At 52.6% G+C, this 13,600-nt stretch overlaps 7 protein-coding genes across 7 annotated transcripts; 5 read left to right on the top strand and 2 right to left on the bottom strand.

Moving 5' to 3' along the window:
• The first annotated feature begins 1,941 nt into the window (after positions 1–1,941).
• K489DRAFT_155070 (uncharacterized protein) lies at positions 1,942–5,223 on the top strand. The gene is made up of 8 exons (XM_033599249.1): positions 1,942–2,376; positions 2,434–2,463; positions 2,524–2,549; positions 2,603–2,707; positions 2,770–2,964; positions 3,143–3,860; positions 3,919–4,053; positions 4,112–5,223. The coding sequence occupies exons 1-8, from the start codon at positions 2,044–2,046 to the stop codon at positions 5,189–5,191; spliced, it is 2,622 nt and encodes an 873-aa protein (XP_033462364.1). The 5' UTR covers positions 1,942–2,043; the 3' UTR covers positions 5,192–5,223.
• Positions 5,224–5,675: 452 nt separating this feature from the next.
• K489DRAFT_377876 (uncharacterized protein) lies at positions 5,676–6,735 on the top strand. Its single transcript, XM_033604267.1, has one exon. The coding sequence runs from the start codon at positions 5,844–5,846 to the stop codon at positions 6,282–6,284; it is 441 nt and encodes a 146-aa protein (XP_033462363.1). The 5' UTR covers positions 5,676–5,843; the 3' UTR covers positions 6,285–6,735.
• K489DRAFT_155043 (uncharacterized protein) lies at positions 6,254–6,825 on the top strand. The gene has a single exon (XM_033599248.1). The coding sequence runs from the start codon at positions 6,445–6,447 to the stop codon at positions 6,757–6,759; it is 315 nt and encodes a 104-aa protein (XP_033462362.1). The 5' UTR covers positions 6,254–6,444; the 3' UTR covers positions 6,760–6,825.
• Positions 6,826–6,892: 67 nt separating this feature from the next.
• On the bottom strand, positions 6,893–7,995 carry K489DRAFT_393165 (uncharacterized protein; the record flags this gene model as incomplete). The annotated part of the gene is made up of 2 exons (XM_033606762.1): positions 7,516–7,995; positions 6,893–7,491 (listed from the first exon to the last, which is right to left on the bottom strand). The coding sequence occupies exons 1-2, from the start codon at positions 7,787–7,789 to the stop codon at positions 6,893–6,895; spliced, it is 873 nt and encodes a 290-aa protein (XP_033462361.1). The 5' UTR covers positions 7,790–7,995.
• A 901-nt stretch (positions 7,996–8,896) lies between these two features.
• K489DRAFT_377874 (uncharacterized protein) lies at positions 8,897–11,356 on the top strand. Its single transcript, XM_033604266.1, has one exon. The coding sequence runs from the start codon at positions 9,147–9,149 to the stop codon at positions 11,079–11,081; it is 1,935 nt and encodes a 644-aa protein (XP_033462360.1). The 5' UTR covers positions 8,897–9,146; the 3' UTR covers positions 11,082–11,356.
• On the bottom strand, positions 11,334–11,673 carry K489DRAFT_301066 (uncharacterized protein; the record flags this gene model as incomplete). The annotated part of the gene is made up of 2 exons (XM_033600422.1): positions 11,334–11,515; positions 11,586–11,673. Coding segments are annotated over 2 exons (270 nt in total), but the record flags the coding sequence as incomplete, so codon positions are not given.
• A 1,495-nt stretch (positions 11,674–13,168) lies between these two features.
• Positions 13,169–13,588, top strand: K489DRAFT_299268 (uncharacterized protein; the record flags this gene model as incomplete). Its single annotated transcript, XM_033600373.1, has 2 exons — positions 13,169–13,258; positions 13,349–13,588. Coding segments are annotated over 2 exons (330 nt in total), but the record flags the coding sequence as incomplete, so codon positions are not given.
• Positions 13,589–13,600: the final 12 nt, after the last annotated feature.

Raw genomic sequence — 13,600 nt, 5'->3', positions numbered from 1 at the left:
GCGCCGGCCGCTAAATCTGGCTCCCCCAGTTGCGTTCGCTTGTCTCACCTTTCCGAGTTTCCATGCACACCTGCACTTGGGCACCTACATCATGCGCTATGGAGACGTAGGATTACCTCTCCAGCTTGTAGGTACTGTACCTACCACCTACCTACCTACCTAGTAGCAGGTAGTCGAGGGCTCTGCATTTCCATTCCCAACTATGGCTTGGCGTGTGCCAGAAGGAGCATAATCTCGCAAATATTTCGACTAACCGCATCGAGGTGACAGAAACAGCAATTATCACGCTTTAGGGCTCTAAACAGTCCATTGTCGATTATCATACTCCGACATCTATAGACTAGAGTAGTAGCTAGAGCACACAGATTTCCGACATGCTAGGATGTGGTAAGAAGGACTGGTTAGACGAACACCGTCAGTTCTGCAGTATGCCGCGCCTCATTCTCGGGTCAGCTCGAGCGAGGACGCTGCGCACCGTCCCCTACGTGCACTCGTGGCCGCTGCTCGGTCAGGGCAGACCCTGGCAGTGGCCTGTCAGCCATTTCCGACCAAACTCGTGAACAGAGTCGTGAGTGTACAAAGTACACAGAGCAAATTGACAATCTCACACACGACTGCGGGAGGTAGGCTTCGAAAGCGCACAGTAGCCTTTACCCGCATCGCACCGCATTATGGCCATGAGACCGGACCCGTCATACAGGCTACTTGCGGGTGCATGGCACCGGAAATAGCGTCTGATTTACTATCTCGTGGTGAAATGCGAGGATGAGCAGCGCTCACGCACTAGCAGGTTGACTAGCGCTCCATGCCATGGAAGTTGGATATTGACTATCTCGCGTAGACATGGAAGCACTTGACGTTCATGTCGACGGATGCGAGACTCATACCAGGGCTCCATGAGATCCACGATTGGTCTTTGTCTATTGTCGCCAGACCTGTAGATGACGATGTTCTACGAAGCAGGTGTCCGCAACGCAAAAAGACACTTCGAGGACCCCTGCGCGCATCATTTCTCTGGTGATCCTTTGTAAACTCTCGTAATATTACATACGGCTCGCATGTATAGATCGATCACTTGGTCTGTCATATAAGGTGAGGGTATGGATCAGACTGGTCTTGGTCTGAAGGCCTTTATTATTAGGACCGCGTGAGAGCCACCAATCCTGGACCCGAAAATAGATTTTGGCAAGGGCGGTGTTGGTCCGCCTAAGCCGAAAGGAGGCTGACGGCATTTTGCGAAACACGCCTTTTCCTCCGCACGGCTTCCTTCCCGTCCGCTAGTGGAGGTCCATGTGCGAAACACACCACTGATGACTGCATCTCACAGGACTAGACAACCTACACGCAGACACACCTCATCGCTGTAGGACAGCGGCGGAGTCAGAAAGGCCCTTCACACTCATCTCATTGTTCCCTCACATTGTATCTCTCCGTCGTCGAGGAGGATCGTCTAAGTTTGGCACAATCGTCCCGGCCGCATGGATGAGTGCGATTCGTCACGCCGTCATGGCCCGGAATAGTTGTGATGATGATCTCCTCTTTTGCTCGACTGGCCACGCTTCGCCGCCACCACCATTGTGGCTCCTCTCTCAATGGAGTGCGCCTAGATGCCGCATATTCGTCCGTCGACATGTAGATACTCATTTCTCCACCCCTGTGGAAATCATCGCTCTTTGCCCAGACTCCTGTCCTCTACCGTCAGGACTAGGCTCGGGTTTCACTGTCGTCATCTGACCGTAAGCCGTGGCTCTCTCGCTACATTCATGAATCGATCGTCCTTCCTGGTCGCACCAATATTGTCACATCTACACAGTCACGCCGCCCGCTAAGGTTGGCGCAGCAGTATTCCTCTTCAACACCAGCCAATACACGCTCGCGTATTCAGTCCACCACATCAAATCGTGCGGTTTACGGCACTTCGCCCACTTGGCTGCGGCTCGTCACTTATCTCGCTTGCGGCCAAAGCTTACCCAGGCCTCCAAGAAACTTGTAACTGCGATCCATTCGACAATTAGAGCCATATATCTGCATCGTCGACCCATCATGGACCCCAAAGCTCCCGAGTCCGTCGACGACCGCGCTTTCCGCCGAGATTATACTACGCCTAGTGGAAATCGTAAACGTTCTCGCCAACCTTCAGTTCAATCCTCGAAGAGTCCCAGGCCCGATTTAACATCGTCTCCCATTCCCTCGGGTAGATCACGAGTAGACCAGACCTCCCTCCGACCTGGGTCCGCTGTCCATGCCGGCGAAATGAACCTTTCTCCCACTCCATCCGAAGCGGCCAGTGGAAGCGTCGTCAAGTATACGCGCACTGGCCGGGTTAGTAAAGCGACCAAAGGGCAACGGGTTCACCATTGTGATGAATGTGGAAAGGTAAGTCGTTACTTCTGCGCGACTCGGGATTTTACACGATAGCCGATATGTGCCCAGCACGAGCGAAATCCTTCCAGATACATCATGGTGATCTCCATTGTCCGAGGCTTCGTGTCAACACATTGACTCTGACTGATCATCTTATAGACCTACACACGTGCAGAACATCTAAGGTGGGCCCTTCGTAAAGCCGATGCGCAAAAGTATCGTTACTGACATCTATCAGACGACATCAGCAAAACCACAACCCAGGCGCCTACCCATGCAATTTTCCAGGCTGCCGGCGTGCTTTCTACAGAGAAGATCTTCTCGCGCGCCACCGGGTACGACAGTAAGTGACTTCATGTTGCCCCGGTCAAGTTCTGCTCCTCGTTGACTTAGGTGCGTGTTTAGCAACGATTCTGAAAACCAGTCAAGTCGCCGCAACTCCATAGATAGCCAAGGCTCAGCACAAAGCATCGTCGAATCTACCCATGCTCAAGTGTCAACTTCAGCCGTGCCACCTGCAGCATTCGCGCCTTCAATGCTATCGGCAGAACCGCAACATGCTGTTGTCGCCAGCAATGGGCAGCGACCGACTCCAACAAGGTAAGCTTATCTTCACGAACCACGTCACGGTCGTATATGCGGTTATGCATTCGTACCCTGCGTCCCGTCTTTCAGTCGTCGACTTCCCGGGATGGCCCAATTGCTACAATGGCCTGCGCATGATTGCCTCGAGATATAATAGTCCCAAACATCGTCCACTGACGCTCATCGCTCTCAGCTACAAACGAATGATACCACCCAACGAACTCCAAAATTCTGTGCGACCACTACTTGTTGGTGATGAAGGGTTTGGTATGGAACCAAATATCGATATTACGTCATCTCCTTATGCGGTATCGGTTTCTGGCAGCATGCCGATGCCCTTCGATCATGTTGCAGGAAATGATTACCAGGCACCACTCTCCGATCGGACGTGGGCTCCTGAATTTCTGTGGGAGGGCTATGGCCAGCCAGGCCGATCCTCTCAATCGTCCATCTCCTCCGGATCAACGGCCCTACTGCAGAGGCAGGGTAGACATCCGCAGAATCGCCCTTATAACACTCTTTGCATCGATGTGGACTACAACCAGGACAATTCAGCGGCTATTGGATATGGCAATCAGCTAACATACAGCACTCCATTTCAACCAGTACAAATGTTTGCGGCAGCAGCTCGTGACCGGTTGGAGCTCACGGCGCTCACCATACCTGGGACTGACCTCGATCTCAACCTCGACTTCCTCGTGGCTCCGACACAACAAAGATATGTCGCAGCCTATTGGGCAGACATCCATCCCCTATTCCCGGTGCTGCATCGTGACAAGTTTGAGTCCTCGCCTCCGTCACCATTGCTTAAGACTGCTGTGATGGCTTTGGGTGCACAGTCGCTTGGAGAAATCAAGGATAGCCTCGACTCGAGGATCCTTCACGAACGATGTGTCAAGGTTTTACGAAGGGTGAGTGTTGCACAATTGAGCAGTATCGATGCAGCAGATTGCTAATCTGACTCTCCAGCGTGCGAGCCAACAGTATCAACCAAATCGTATCTGTGATTTGCAGGCCACTGTACTAGTTGAGATCTACTCTGTCTTCAAAGCGAGACAATTATCCGCTCAATTCTCAAGGAGCTTCGAGCAAGTCTACAATCAGGTATGCAGATTGCTCTCAATGATCGTTACATCTGCGCAAGAGGTTGACTTTGCAATAGCTTATTAACGATCCGGAAACATCTATGCGATCGTACCCGACATTTAACACAGCCGGCTACATCGACTATTACGGACCAGTAGCACCTCTTTACTCAAGCAATCTAGATGTGCAGTGCAAGCAACGTCTGCTCCTAGCCTGTCAATTGCTTGACCTTCAACAAACTGCGCTGTTCGGCAGGCAACCACTCAATGATGTGCTGGCCGCGTTCTGCAACATTCCTCTTACCGAATCACAGTCATCGTGGGACGCTCTACCAAACACGTTCGCGGACTCTACTGCGGATCTATCTGATCCCCAAAACGGGACCATTTGCGACCTTTTGCGCAGCGCTTCTTCCTTGGAAGCACCATCAATGAAGCCATACGACAGCTTCATTTCCTCAATGATGATTGCAACCATCATTAGACCGTCTTTGGGCGTGCACCTCGGCGGCTGCTTCCTCGAGGACGATGACAGTATATCGTCGCCTCTCCTTCACGCCATCGAGCAAAATCCTCGGTCCGAGATGGCGTATCATACGGCAATGCTTTGCAAGAATGCGCCGATCCGCGATATTCTGGCAGTTGCAGGAGAAAGTTGGATCATGACCGAAAAGCTAAGCTCACAGGCCGAATTTACCGCAGCTCAGATAGTTGTTCGTAACTGGGCAAGCGAGAGTTCGGCTGCGGCTGCACAAAGGAACACCTTAGCACATGCCTTTGCGATTCTCCGCGTTCATCACAAGCATCCCAAAGTTGGTCTACTCTACCGCGACTGGGCCATCTATCTCGCGGCAATCACCGTTTGGGTAAAGTCCTACGCCACAAATCACAATCATCGTGCAGCGAAGCGCGTCAAGATGAATTCAAAACAGACTTCCGGACCAACCGGTAGCCACGACTCCGACTCGGCCATCGCAAGTATTCTGAAGCACGGATTCGAAGGGCTGAAGTCATGGTCCGAAACTCAGAAGATTCTTCATTGGACGAAAGCTCGATTGGACAGGGTCGACATGCCGCATAGTAGCGGGTTGATCAGCCTCGCGAAAGACGTGCTCGAGAAGTTAAGCATCAGAGGGAATGAGCCGCATTGGTTTTAGACAGACACATATTGGATTATTGCGCGTGGGACGCCATTTTCGCGAGTTCATACTTATTATATATCATGTTGTTAGAAATCTGGTGCTTTGATGCCGGTGATAATTATTTCCAATTCTAGAACGCATGTTCAAAGTCACTTTCGTATACCTGCTGAGAAATGCGCACCCTTGTGATGTGATGAGGCAGTCATCAGGGTCGTGTTGTCCCGCCAAATGGAGTCAAACGTCACGTGCTAACACCACCATAGAACGTCATCGAATACTTGTGAGACCGCGATTGCCCCAAATGGGCTCAGGGCCTGAGCCACTCTCCAGCAAGAGTCATTAATTGCCGCCCTTTGTAGGACACCGTCTAGACTTCTACTCTATACACTCCCACAGCTTACACCTATTTCAGCAACACTGCCAGAACGATCATACTCAACCTTCATCCAATAAGATTTACTATCCAGCACACAAACAAAATGTCGGAAGATTGGGAATCAGTCACCAAGATCGGAAGCAAGGTCCGCGGACCAGGCACAGCTACACGTGAGACGACGATCAAGGGAAAAAGCGCTCTCAACGCAGCTGCCCGAAGCGGTGCCATCATCGGCACTGAGAAGAAGTTCGCCGCAGCAAACGTAAGTGTCCCACTCTTCTTCCGAGCACAATGATCCATTGCGGGGTCCTGTCAGTCAGAGAACAATATTGGCGTCGCGTCTACATCTCCAGGTCTTCCACGGTCGGATCCATAAAAGCACTTGCTAATTCCTCATGTGCATCTTTCCAGACCAGCAGCAACCCCGAAGGCCAGCGTCTCACCAAAGTCGACCGGGCAGACGGCCCCGTTGCGACAAAGAAGGTCCCCGAAGAGGTTTCCAAGGCCTTGACCCAGGCCCGGAATAACATGAAGAACCAGAAGGGTGCGACCATGACACAGAAGGACTTGGCATCAAAAGCCAACGTCGACGTGGCTTACGTCGCCGCGCTAGAGCGCACCGGTGCGGATTTTCCGCCCATGGACGCGCTGCTCAAGCTGCAGAAGGCTGCAAATGTCCGATTGACGGGAACAAACATTGGCGAGCCTATGCTTGGCCCAAAGAAGAAGTAGAATGCTAGTGGAAGAGGCGGAGAGGTGGACACTGCCTCTTTGGAGATACACGAAAATGTTCTTTTCTTGAAATTAGCAATCAGCGGGAAAGACAGCGATGACATGAGAAGACTCTGGGAGTTCTAGGCCGCTGTATCTTGCGAATCACATTAACGAAGAAATGGAAAATTATGTTAGATGGACTAGTACATCCACCTGGGCACGTCATGGATTTTGCTTATTAGTCTTCGCAGATCCGATCGTGGTGCAAGCTAGTCTTCGTAGATCCGATCGTGGTGCAAGTAAACTCGGCGATTGGCATCACTACAGTGGCATGGACAATTTGCAAACTCCGTCTCCATGCTGTATATCGAATCACACAATGCAACGTCTTGTTGGGTATATAGTAACGAATGAACACCCTCCTGCGATGTTCGTCCATGCTCTCCCCATGGCAGGAGTTCCAAACATGAACGACATACGCAATGCAAAGTAATCACGCTTCATGCTGCCAAGAAAACGAAAAATGCCACCAGCCTACCAGTTCCCGCAACCCATGCTAGTGAGCACCCAGAACACCATTCCATGATAACAAACATCAAGCGTCGCATCGTCTCAGTCGCGTTTCATCATACGTGACGACCGCGCTTGCCGCCTCTACTCGAGTGCGGACTCCCGCCCGAGCCGGCGCCACCACTTGCTCCGTCTTTGCGATCTGTGCCTTCGCCAAATCCGGAGATGTCGAAGAAGTCAGAGTATGGTAGTTTACGCTTGCTACCTGCGCCGTTTCCGAGGTTAAAGTTTAATGTCGAAGGTCGTGTGTCTGTCCTCTTGCTGTGGTTTGTGTGCCGATTAGGCCGCGATGATCGTGGGGCCTGCCGTACGATATCTGCGCCAGAAGGTATCGATGATTGAGCAAAGATGGGAGTCGATCCAGAAGTTGTGTCGAGTTCCATGCCTGGCGAAGAAGCGTTCCTTTCGTGGTTGCTGGGAAATGCGTGTTGTGAAACGAATGTGAAATCCCCTCTGGGCGGACTGTGCTGGATCTCTATGGTTTGTACTTGAGGCGGCTCAGAAACCACTCTTCGTCGCAACGAGTCTTGGTCTTCCGAACTTGCTTGTCTTGCTGCTTCCGGGCTGGAGCAAGTCTCTTCCTCTTTCTCTTCGTCCTTGTTGTTCGATGCACGTTCGTCACCATCGTCGTCGGTCGTTGAACGAGCTGCGCTGGCTGCTTGTTGAGGAAGTCCGCCACTGCCGTCGAGGTTTTGTGTAGCCCATTGCCGTACCCGCCATCCTTCACCATCCATCAACCCCAAATTCTCCCGGTCCAAAAACGTCAAGATATCTTCCAAGGCATCCTGATAACCAGCTGTCCGTGCTCGTCGCTGAGCCTGATCGGCGGCTTTGTATAAGTTGGTGACGGATAAAGCGGCTTGCTTAAAGTCGGGCAGTAGATCTACTGTTCGATCATTTTGTTGGCGAGAGGTCTGTGGGAGTGATGTGGAAAGGTGCCGCATGGAATCCATAGCTGGGCTGCCACTGTCGGTTGTCCGCCACCCCGAAATCTTGAAAGCTGTCTCACGCTGAGTGTCGTTACTGCTGTGTCCGTAGCTGTGACCGCGGTCGCCGGTCCCGCATGTGGGAGGACTGGAAAGGTTGACGAGATGCTGTCGATAATATCTAGTAGTGTAGCAGGAACGGTAGCATCATGTCAGGTCGGCTGCTCGCTCGGTGGACAGGCTCTTTGCAGACTCGCATCACTCACACGCACCGCTCCCATTTGACCAATTGATGACCTAGCGCCGCGGACGGGATGGCCCGGGCGCCGACCACAGGACACTGTTTCCCGCTGTCCCATCAATTTGGGCTGCCACGAGTGTCCTACGCGAGCCACGTTTATTACTCCCTCTACTGCCGTCTCTCATTCTCTTACCCACCTGCAATATCACTGCCCAGGTGTATTATCATTGCCCTCTTGCGCCATGCCCAGGTGGTGCTGCGCAGTACACGTAGAGGACGCAAACCCCATTCTTGATTCCATCTGCTGCGGGGTTCGAGGTGCTCATCATGTCACGTGGATGTGCATGGAAGAAACCGGATCGACAGCATATCCATCCACACCAACCTTGGAAGGTACCTTCAAACATACACCCTTGCGGGGCGAACGAGAAATGTTACCGAAATTCACACACACAAACGAGTATTGCTATAAACAAAGCGTCCGTGGTATTCAAAGCTGGAGGGTTTGACCATTATTTGGTGATAGATGTTTTGCATTACCAACTCCTTTGCGTTGTTCTGTTTGCTCCTGCCTTTCGATTACGATGATGAAGTGGGCGATGCTCTGCTCAATACCGTAATGACCCTCCGTAGTGTACCAACGTTTGTGACGTTGCTTCCAAGCCCTGTCCCGTGCGTACTGGTACGGGTTTCCCACCCCGCGCAGTGATGACAGGACTCTGCAGTACCCAATTACGGACGTGCTGCTTATGTGGGTCGGGCAGGCGATGACATATGAAAAACACGATGGCACTTGGAGGCGGTGGTTGGTGACGAACGCGGCCGCATTGTGCTCTGCGCAAAGGTTATAACGCAATGCTGTAACTGTTCATGAAGTAGCGACATTCAGATATAACATAAATTACTGTACTCATATTGCAAACCAACCCACATAGCATTTGAGCACTGAGAGATCACGCTCTGCACTTATTGCACCACTCGGACCATTTGTATCCGAGCCATTTCAATATCAAATTCCCTACCTTTCCGCGGGATTCTCGAAAAAAGAGGACCTATCGCACGGGTGCATCAACGACCGACTTGTGGATCACTCGCAATCTTCATCGACCCATATCGCTGCGCTTGTCGAAGTGGCTGCCTGTCATGGCGTCGGTCACTTCGTTAGACGCTGATATGCGCAATCTGCGAATGTCCCGGTACACACCACAGGCAGCGAATGAAGCCCGGAATTGGATCGAGTCCACTCTCAACACACAGCTACCAACCGGCAATCTCCTTGCAGATCTGAAGGATGGTGTCCTTTTGTGTCAGCTCGCCAACCTCGCCATCCAACCGCAACATGCTCCGATCAAATGGAAGAAGAGCGCAATGCCGTTCATTCAGATGGAGAACATCAGCCACTTTCTCCGGGCCTGCGAACTGGCGCCTCTGAGTCTACCGGCTCACGATCGGTTCCTCACTGTCGACCTCTTCGAAGCCAAAGATGCTGCGCAAGTACTGCAATGCTTGGGAGCCTTCAGCCGACAAGCGAATCGCATAAATCCTTCAAGCTTCCCCACCACGATTGGACCCAAAAAAGTCGGTGCGACGGCGCCGATGAGTCCGCCGATGACTTCTTCCGTCACAGGATCATCAACAGGGAACGCGCCCACTCAAGTCTCATCACCCCCCGTTAGCAGCTGGAGCAAGCGTACAGAGGAGGGCTCTACTGCGCCAGCTTGGAACATTCACCAGTATGGGTACATGGGAGGGGCTTCGCAGGGTAACCAAGGCATCACGTTTGGCGGCCGGCGACAGATCACGAGCCAAGCTCCCGACGTGCCTAGTCTGGCTGAGAAAGAGAAGCTGCGCCGAGGAAAAGAAGCGGAGGCGCTACGACAGCAGCAACAGGACGTGGAGCAGGAGGAGCATGAACGGATCACCGCCGCCGAGAACGAGGAGAAGGCGAGGCTAGATGAGGCGCAAAGATGGGAGGCGGAGGCGTTGCGCCAACGGGAAGAGGAACGAACGCGGATCGAGCAGCAGAAACGTCAATGGGAGGAAGAAGAGCGGAGATGGAAAGAAGACGAAGAAGCTAGGCAACGCGAAGAGGTGAAAGCTGGTTCTAGTTCAAATGGATCTCACTCAATACTGCGAGGTCAGACAATGAGCCAGTACCGCGCCGAGCAAGCGAGTCTGACGATCGAATCACCGGAACAAAAGCGTGTGCGCGAACTAGAAAAGGAATTGGAGGAAGCGAGAGAGAGGGAACGACAGTATCAAGCAGAGCGCGAAGAGAGACTGCGCAAAGATACAACCGGGCAGAAGCAACCTGAGACTGCTGAAGCCAAGATCGTGCAGTCGCAAAGTGAGGGCGACTGGACAGGCGACGAGCGTGATGCATCGAGGCAGCAGTTGCAGAGTGCAAGGGACACAACACCGGTAAAACCTCCAGGCATTGGTAGCACAAGACCTCTTCCTACGAAACCGGAGACTCCATCTCGGTCGTTGCTCACGGACCCGCCTGCCACGAAGCCTGCGAGTACACCTGTAACGCCGCCATCCATACCGGCACGAAATCCGCAACTTTCGTCGTTCACTTCCAATAGAACGTCTAATCGGTCTATTTTCGCCAGATCGCGCCCGGTCCCTAGCGTCGCCGACAACATGTCTACTTCGGGAGCGAGCACACCCAACAGGACTGAGCAATTCCTTGAATCCAATAACGCGCCGGCCGTCGCTGCTCCACGCATCTCGGCGTCGAATGAAGCAGGCGACTCGAGTCTCGAACAGGCACGCGATCGCGATGCGCGGGTCGCCTCGCAAGAAAAGACGAAAGCCGGTGCGTGGGCCAGCAAGTCCCTGCTGGAAAGAGAGATGGAGCGAGAACGTGAGCGGCAGCGTGAGTGGGAGACCAACCAGCAAGCCCAGAAAGAAGTGCCTCGCGACACAACCCAAGGCACAGGACAGGGCCAGACCTGGGACGTTAACCAGTATGGATACCTTGGCGGCGATAGTATGAATCGTGGTAGTGGGGTCGGAAGCGGTATCAATATCGGAGGCAGGAGGCAGATCATCGGGCCTCGACCAAAGCCATAGCGGACGATCTGTTCCTTTGCTAGATGGGGTCCATTAATGAAAGCTTCAGCTTCCACACTCGTGCATTTTACCGCTGTGTTGTATTTTTGTCCGCAAGTCTTCGATGTTGATTGATCCAAATGCATGATTTGTATGTGTCACTCGATCCTGGGTACCTCGCCCGATTTGTTTCCATGCGGCAACGAGGCGTTCGGCTTTCCTCTTTAGCCCCATCTCCCAACCTTGTCATTCTCTGCGATGCAATTGTATGTTCTAGTTCGTCAATCGGTAAACACCCATGGCCACCAAGATTGCGGAGATTCCGAAGATGCCGCCCTTTCGTGCGCCCATGCCGAACCTGGACTTTGCTTTGAGGATTTCGTGTTTCTGTTTTTGAAGCTGAGACATTCCGGATGCATAGCTGTAGATGCCGAGTCCCGTGAATGCGGCCGAGCCTGAATTCGATGGAAATGTTAATACTGGCCGATCTGATTGATGACGATCGGAATGATGCAATGTACGAACCCATGAGTCTGCATGGCAGGCAGTCGTAGTCTTTGGCCTGATCGCTGAGCGCATCCCTCACCGGGATGGGTTTTGATATATCATCAATAGGACTGAGAGCCATTGTAGCTGATCGTCGTGATGTGCTATTCGGCACTGAAGGACTGCGCGGCTCTCAGATTCATATTTCCCAGGGTAAAGTGATTGCTCGGCTTACTTGCTTTCCTGGCACGGCAGCCATGTGGTATGCCGCGTCGCGTAATCACGTGATGCTTCGAGGAAGTTCAACGTTTACATGACGTGAAATATGCACATAACAAGCTCCAGGGCAGCAAGAGAGTCCTCGCAGTGATGGAAGATCACGATATCTCGCTAGGAAATCCCAGCATCATTCAAAAGTCTAGTCATGGCCTTGGGTTTGGCCTTGCAATGACCTTGGTGGGCCAGACCAGAGGCACTCATAAGAGCATTCGACCCGCCATTGAGACTTCTTTCACTTTCCTCCCAGTTTCGGTTGTCAGCTCTGAATCATCCCGCATGTGCAAGCGGACGCCATGAGGTCACGCCTGCAAAAAATTTGATGTCGACATCAAGCTAATGAACAAGCGAGTGTCCACTGCTTGATGATGATGCAGTGGGCCGGCCGAATACGCGAATTCAAAGAAATGCAAGGCGTCTCTTCTGCACCTGTCAATCAAGCGCCTTTTTTTGCCCTCCCCCGGATGATGATCTGGCAGTCTTCCCGCCGCCGTGTGTGTTACACAAACGGTCAGAAGCTCACACCCCACAATTCTACAAGACATCAGCCCTCACTCTGACTTTACCTTCGTGCCTGCATTGAGCGTCTCTCGGTACTTTGGTATCCTTCACACAAAATTCCCGAGATTCAAGAGAAGTTTCCCTTCAGCCCTGGCATTTGAGACAGATGAAGGGTCACTCCTCCCGACCATGGATGTCACTCGCAGGCGAGATCGGCCTCCCACGCCGGCGAAAAAGCGGCACATTGCAGCACGCCTGACCCCCATCACCTCGCCTCATTTGTCCCAAGGTCTCCTAGCAGCGAAGCTTAAGCTACCATTAATAAAACAGGCCCACTCTGCCTAGACACTCGATCTGGGTGCAATACGTATGTATCAAACTGAGCGCCAGCGTGGGTCCCACATGTCCACCCGATCCTCGGACGGCGAGATTGCTTGCAGACCAGCGTGCAGCATTCCCCGCGTGTGAGGTGCTCGTGCAACACGTCCAATGACCCTGAAAGTGAAGTTTTGAAAAATGATTTCATATGTTCCCGCACGATGCCACTCTTTCCTATCTTCTCCTCCTTGACTCCTCTAATATCAAAATATTCTTAAACGAAAATGACGGCTTCAAACGATCGCACAAACGGCGCCACCAACGGCCATGCCAATGGCCACGCGAATGGAGAGCAGAAGGAGGAAATTGTTCTGACCAAAGTCTCGGAATTTCCCCTCAGCACCAATGGCCTTGAAGAATTAGCCACCTTTATCGATACAGACGCTGGACTCGCACTGGTCTCGAAAGTCGACCTTCCCGCTGGATCGCACTTTGCCTACCTCACAAGCCACGTTCCGCAAGAGAAGCCGATCTGGCGAACGATCCAAACTTCCAAGAACACTCACACGGACCCTCGAAGTGCGCTTTTGTACATGAACCACTCATGCCAACCGTCTGTCGAGGTCCATGTATTCTCGCCCGATGAGAACGGCAAATACCCATCAGCGCCACCAGACGGCGGTGCTCCCAAAAGCGACATCTCTAAGCTCCTCACAGAGCACGGTCTTGCCGGCGAAGTCAAGATTGCGCGGGACCGTGACATTAAAAAGGGTGACCACTTGACGTTCTTCTACCCTAGCACTGAGTGGGCCATGGACCGTCCATTCGACTGTCTCTGCGGAGCTCCTGAAGGTGTTTGCCTGAGCTCTGTTCAGGGTTCCAAGTACATTCCGAACGACAGGATTGGCCAGTGGTTCGTCAACGACCACATCCTCTCGCTCAAGAAGGCATCGCAGTGA

This window comes from Dissoconium aciculare (genome assembly GCF_010015565.1).
Source record: "Dissoconium aciculare CBS 342.82 unplaced genomic scaffold K489scaffold_3, whole genome shotgun sequence".
In the NCBI taxonomy this organism is placed as follows: domain Eukaryota; kingdom Fungi; phylum Ascomycota; class Dothideomycetes; order Mycosphaerellales; family Dissoconiaceae; genus Dissoconium; species Dissoconium aciculare.
This window is presented reverse-complemented; position numbering and strand designations above follow the sequence as displayed.

Excerpts from the sequence above, each read along its gene's own strand:
- K489DRAFT_155070 (XM_033599249.1), top strand. The coding sequence starts at position 2,044 with ATGGACCCCAAAGCTCCCGAGTCCGTCGACGACCGCGCTTTCCGCCGA. Across the intron at positions 2,708-2,769 it reads GCGCGCCACCGGGTACGACA|CAACGATTCTGAAAACCAGT; the intron begins GTAAGTGACTTC and ends GTGCGTGTTTAG. Across the intron at positions 4,054-4,111 it reads TCGAGCAAGTCTACAATCAG|CTTATTAACGATCCGGAAAC; the intron begins GTATGCAGATTG and ends ACTTTGCAATAG.
- K489DRAFT_377876 (XM_033604267.1), top strand. The coding sequence starts at position 5,844 with ATGATCCATTGCGGGGTCCTGTCAGTCAGAGAACAATATTGGCGTCGC.
- K489DRAFT_155043 (XM_033599248.1), top strand. The coding sequence starts at position 6,445 with ATGGAAAATTATGTTAGATGGACTAGTACATCCACCTGGGCACGTCAT.
- K489DRAFT_377874 (XM_033604266.1), top strand. The coding sequence starts at position 9,147 with ATGGCGTCGGTCACTTCGTTAGACGCTGATATGCGCAATCTGCGAATG.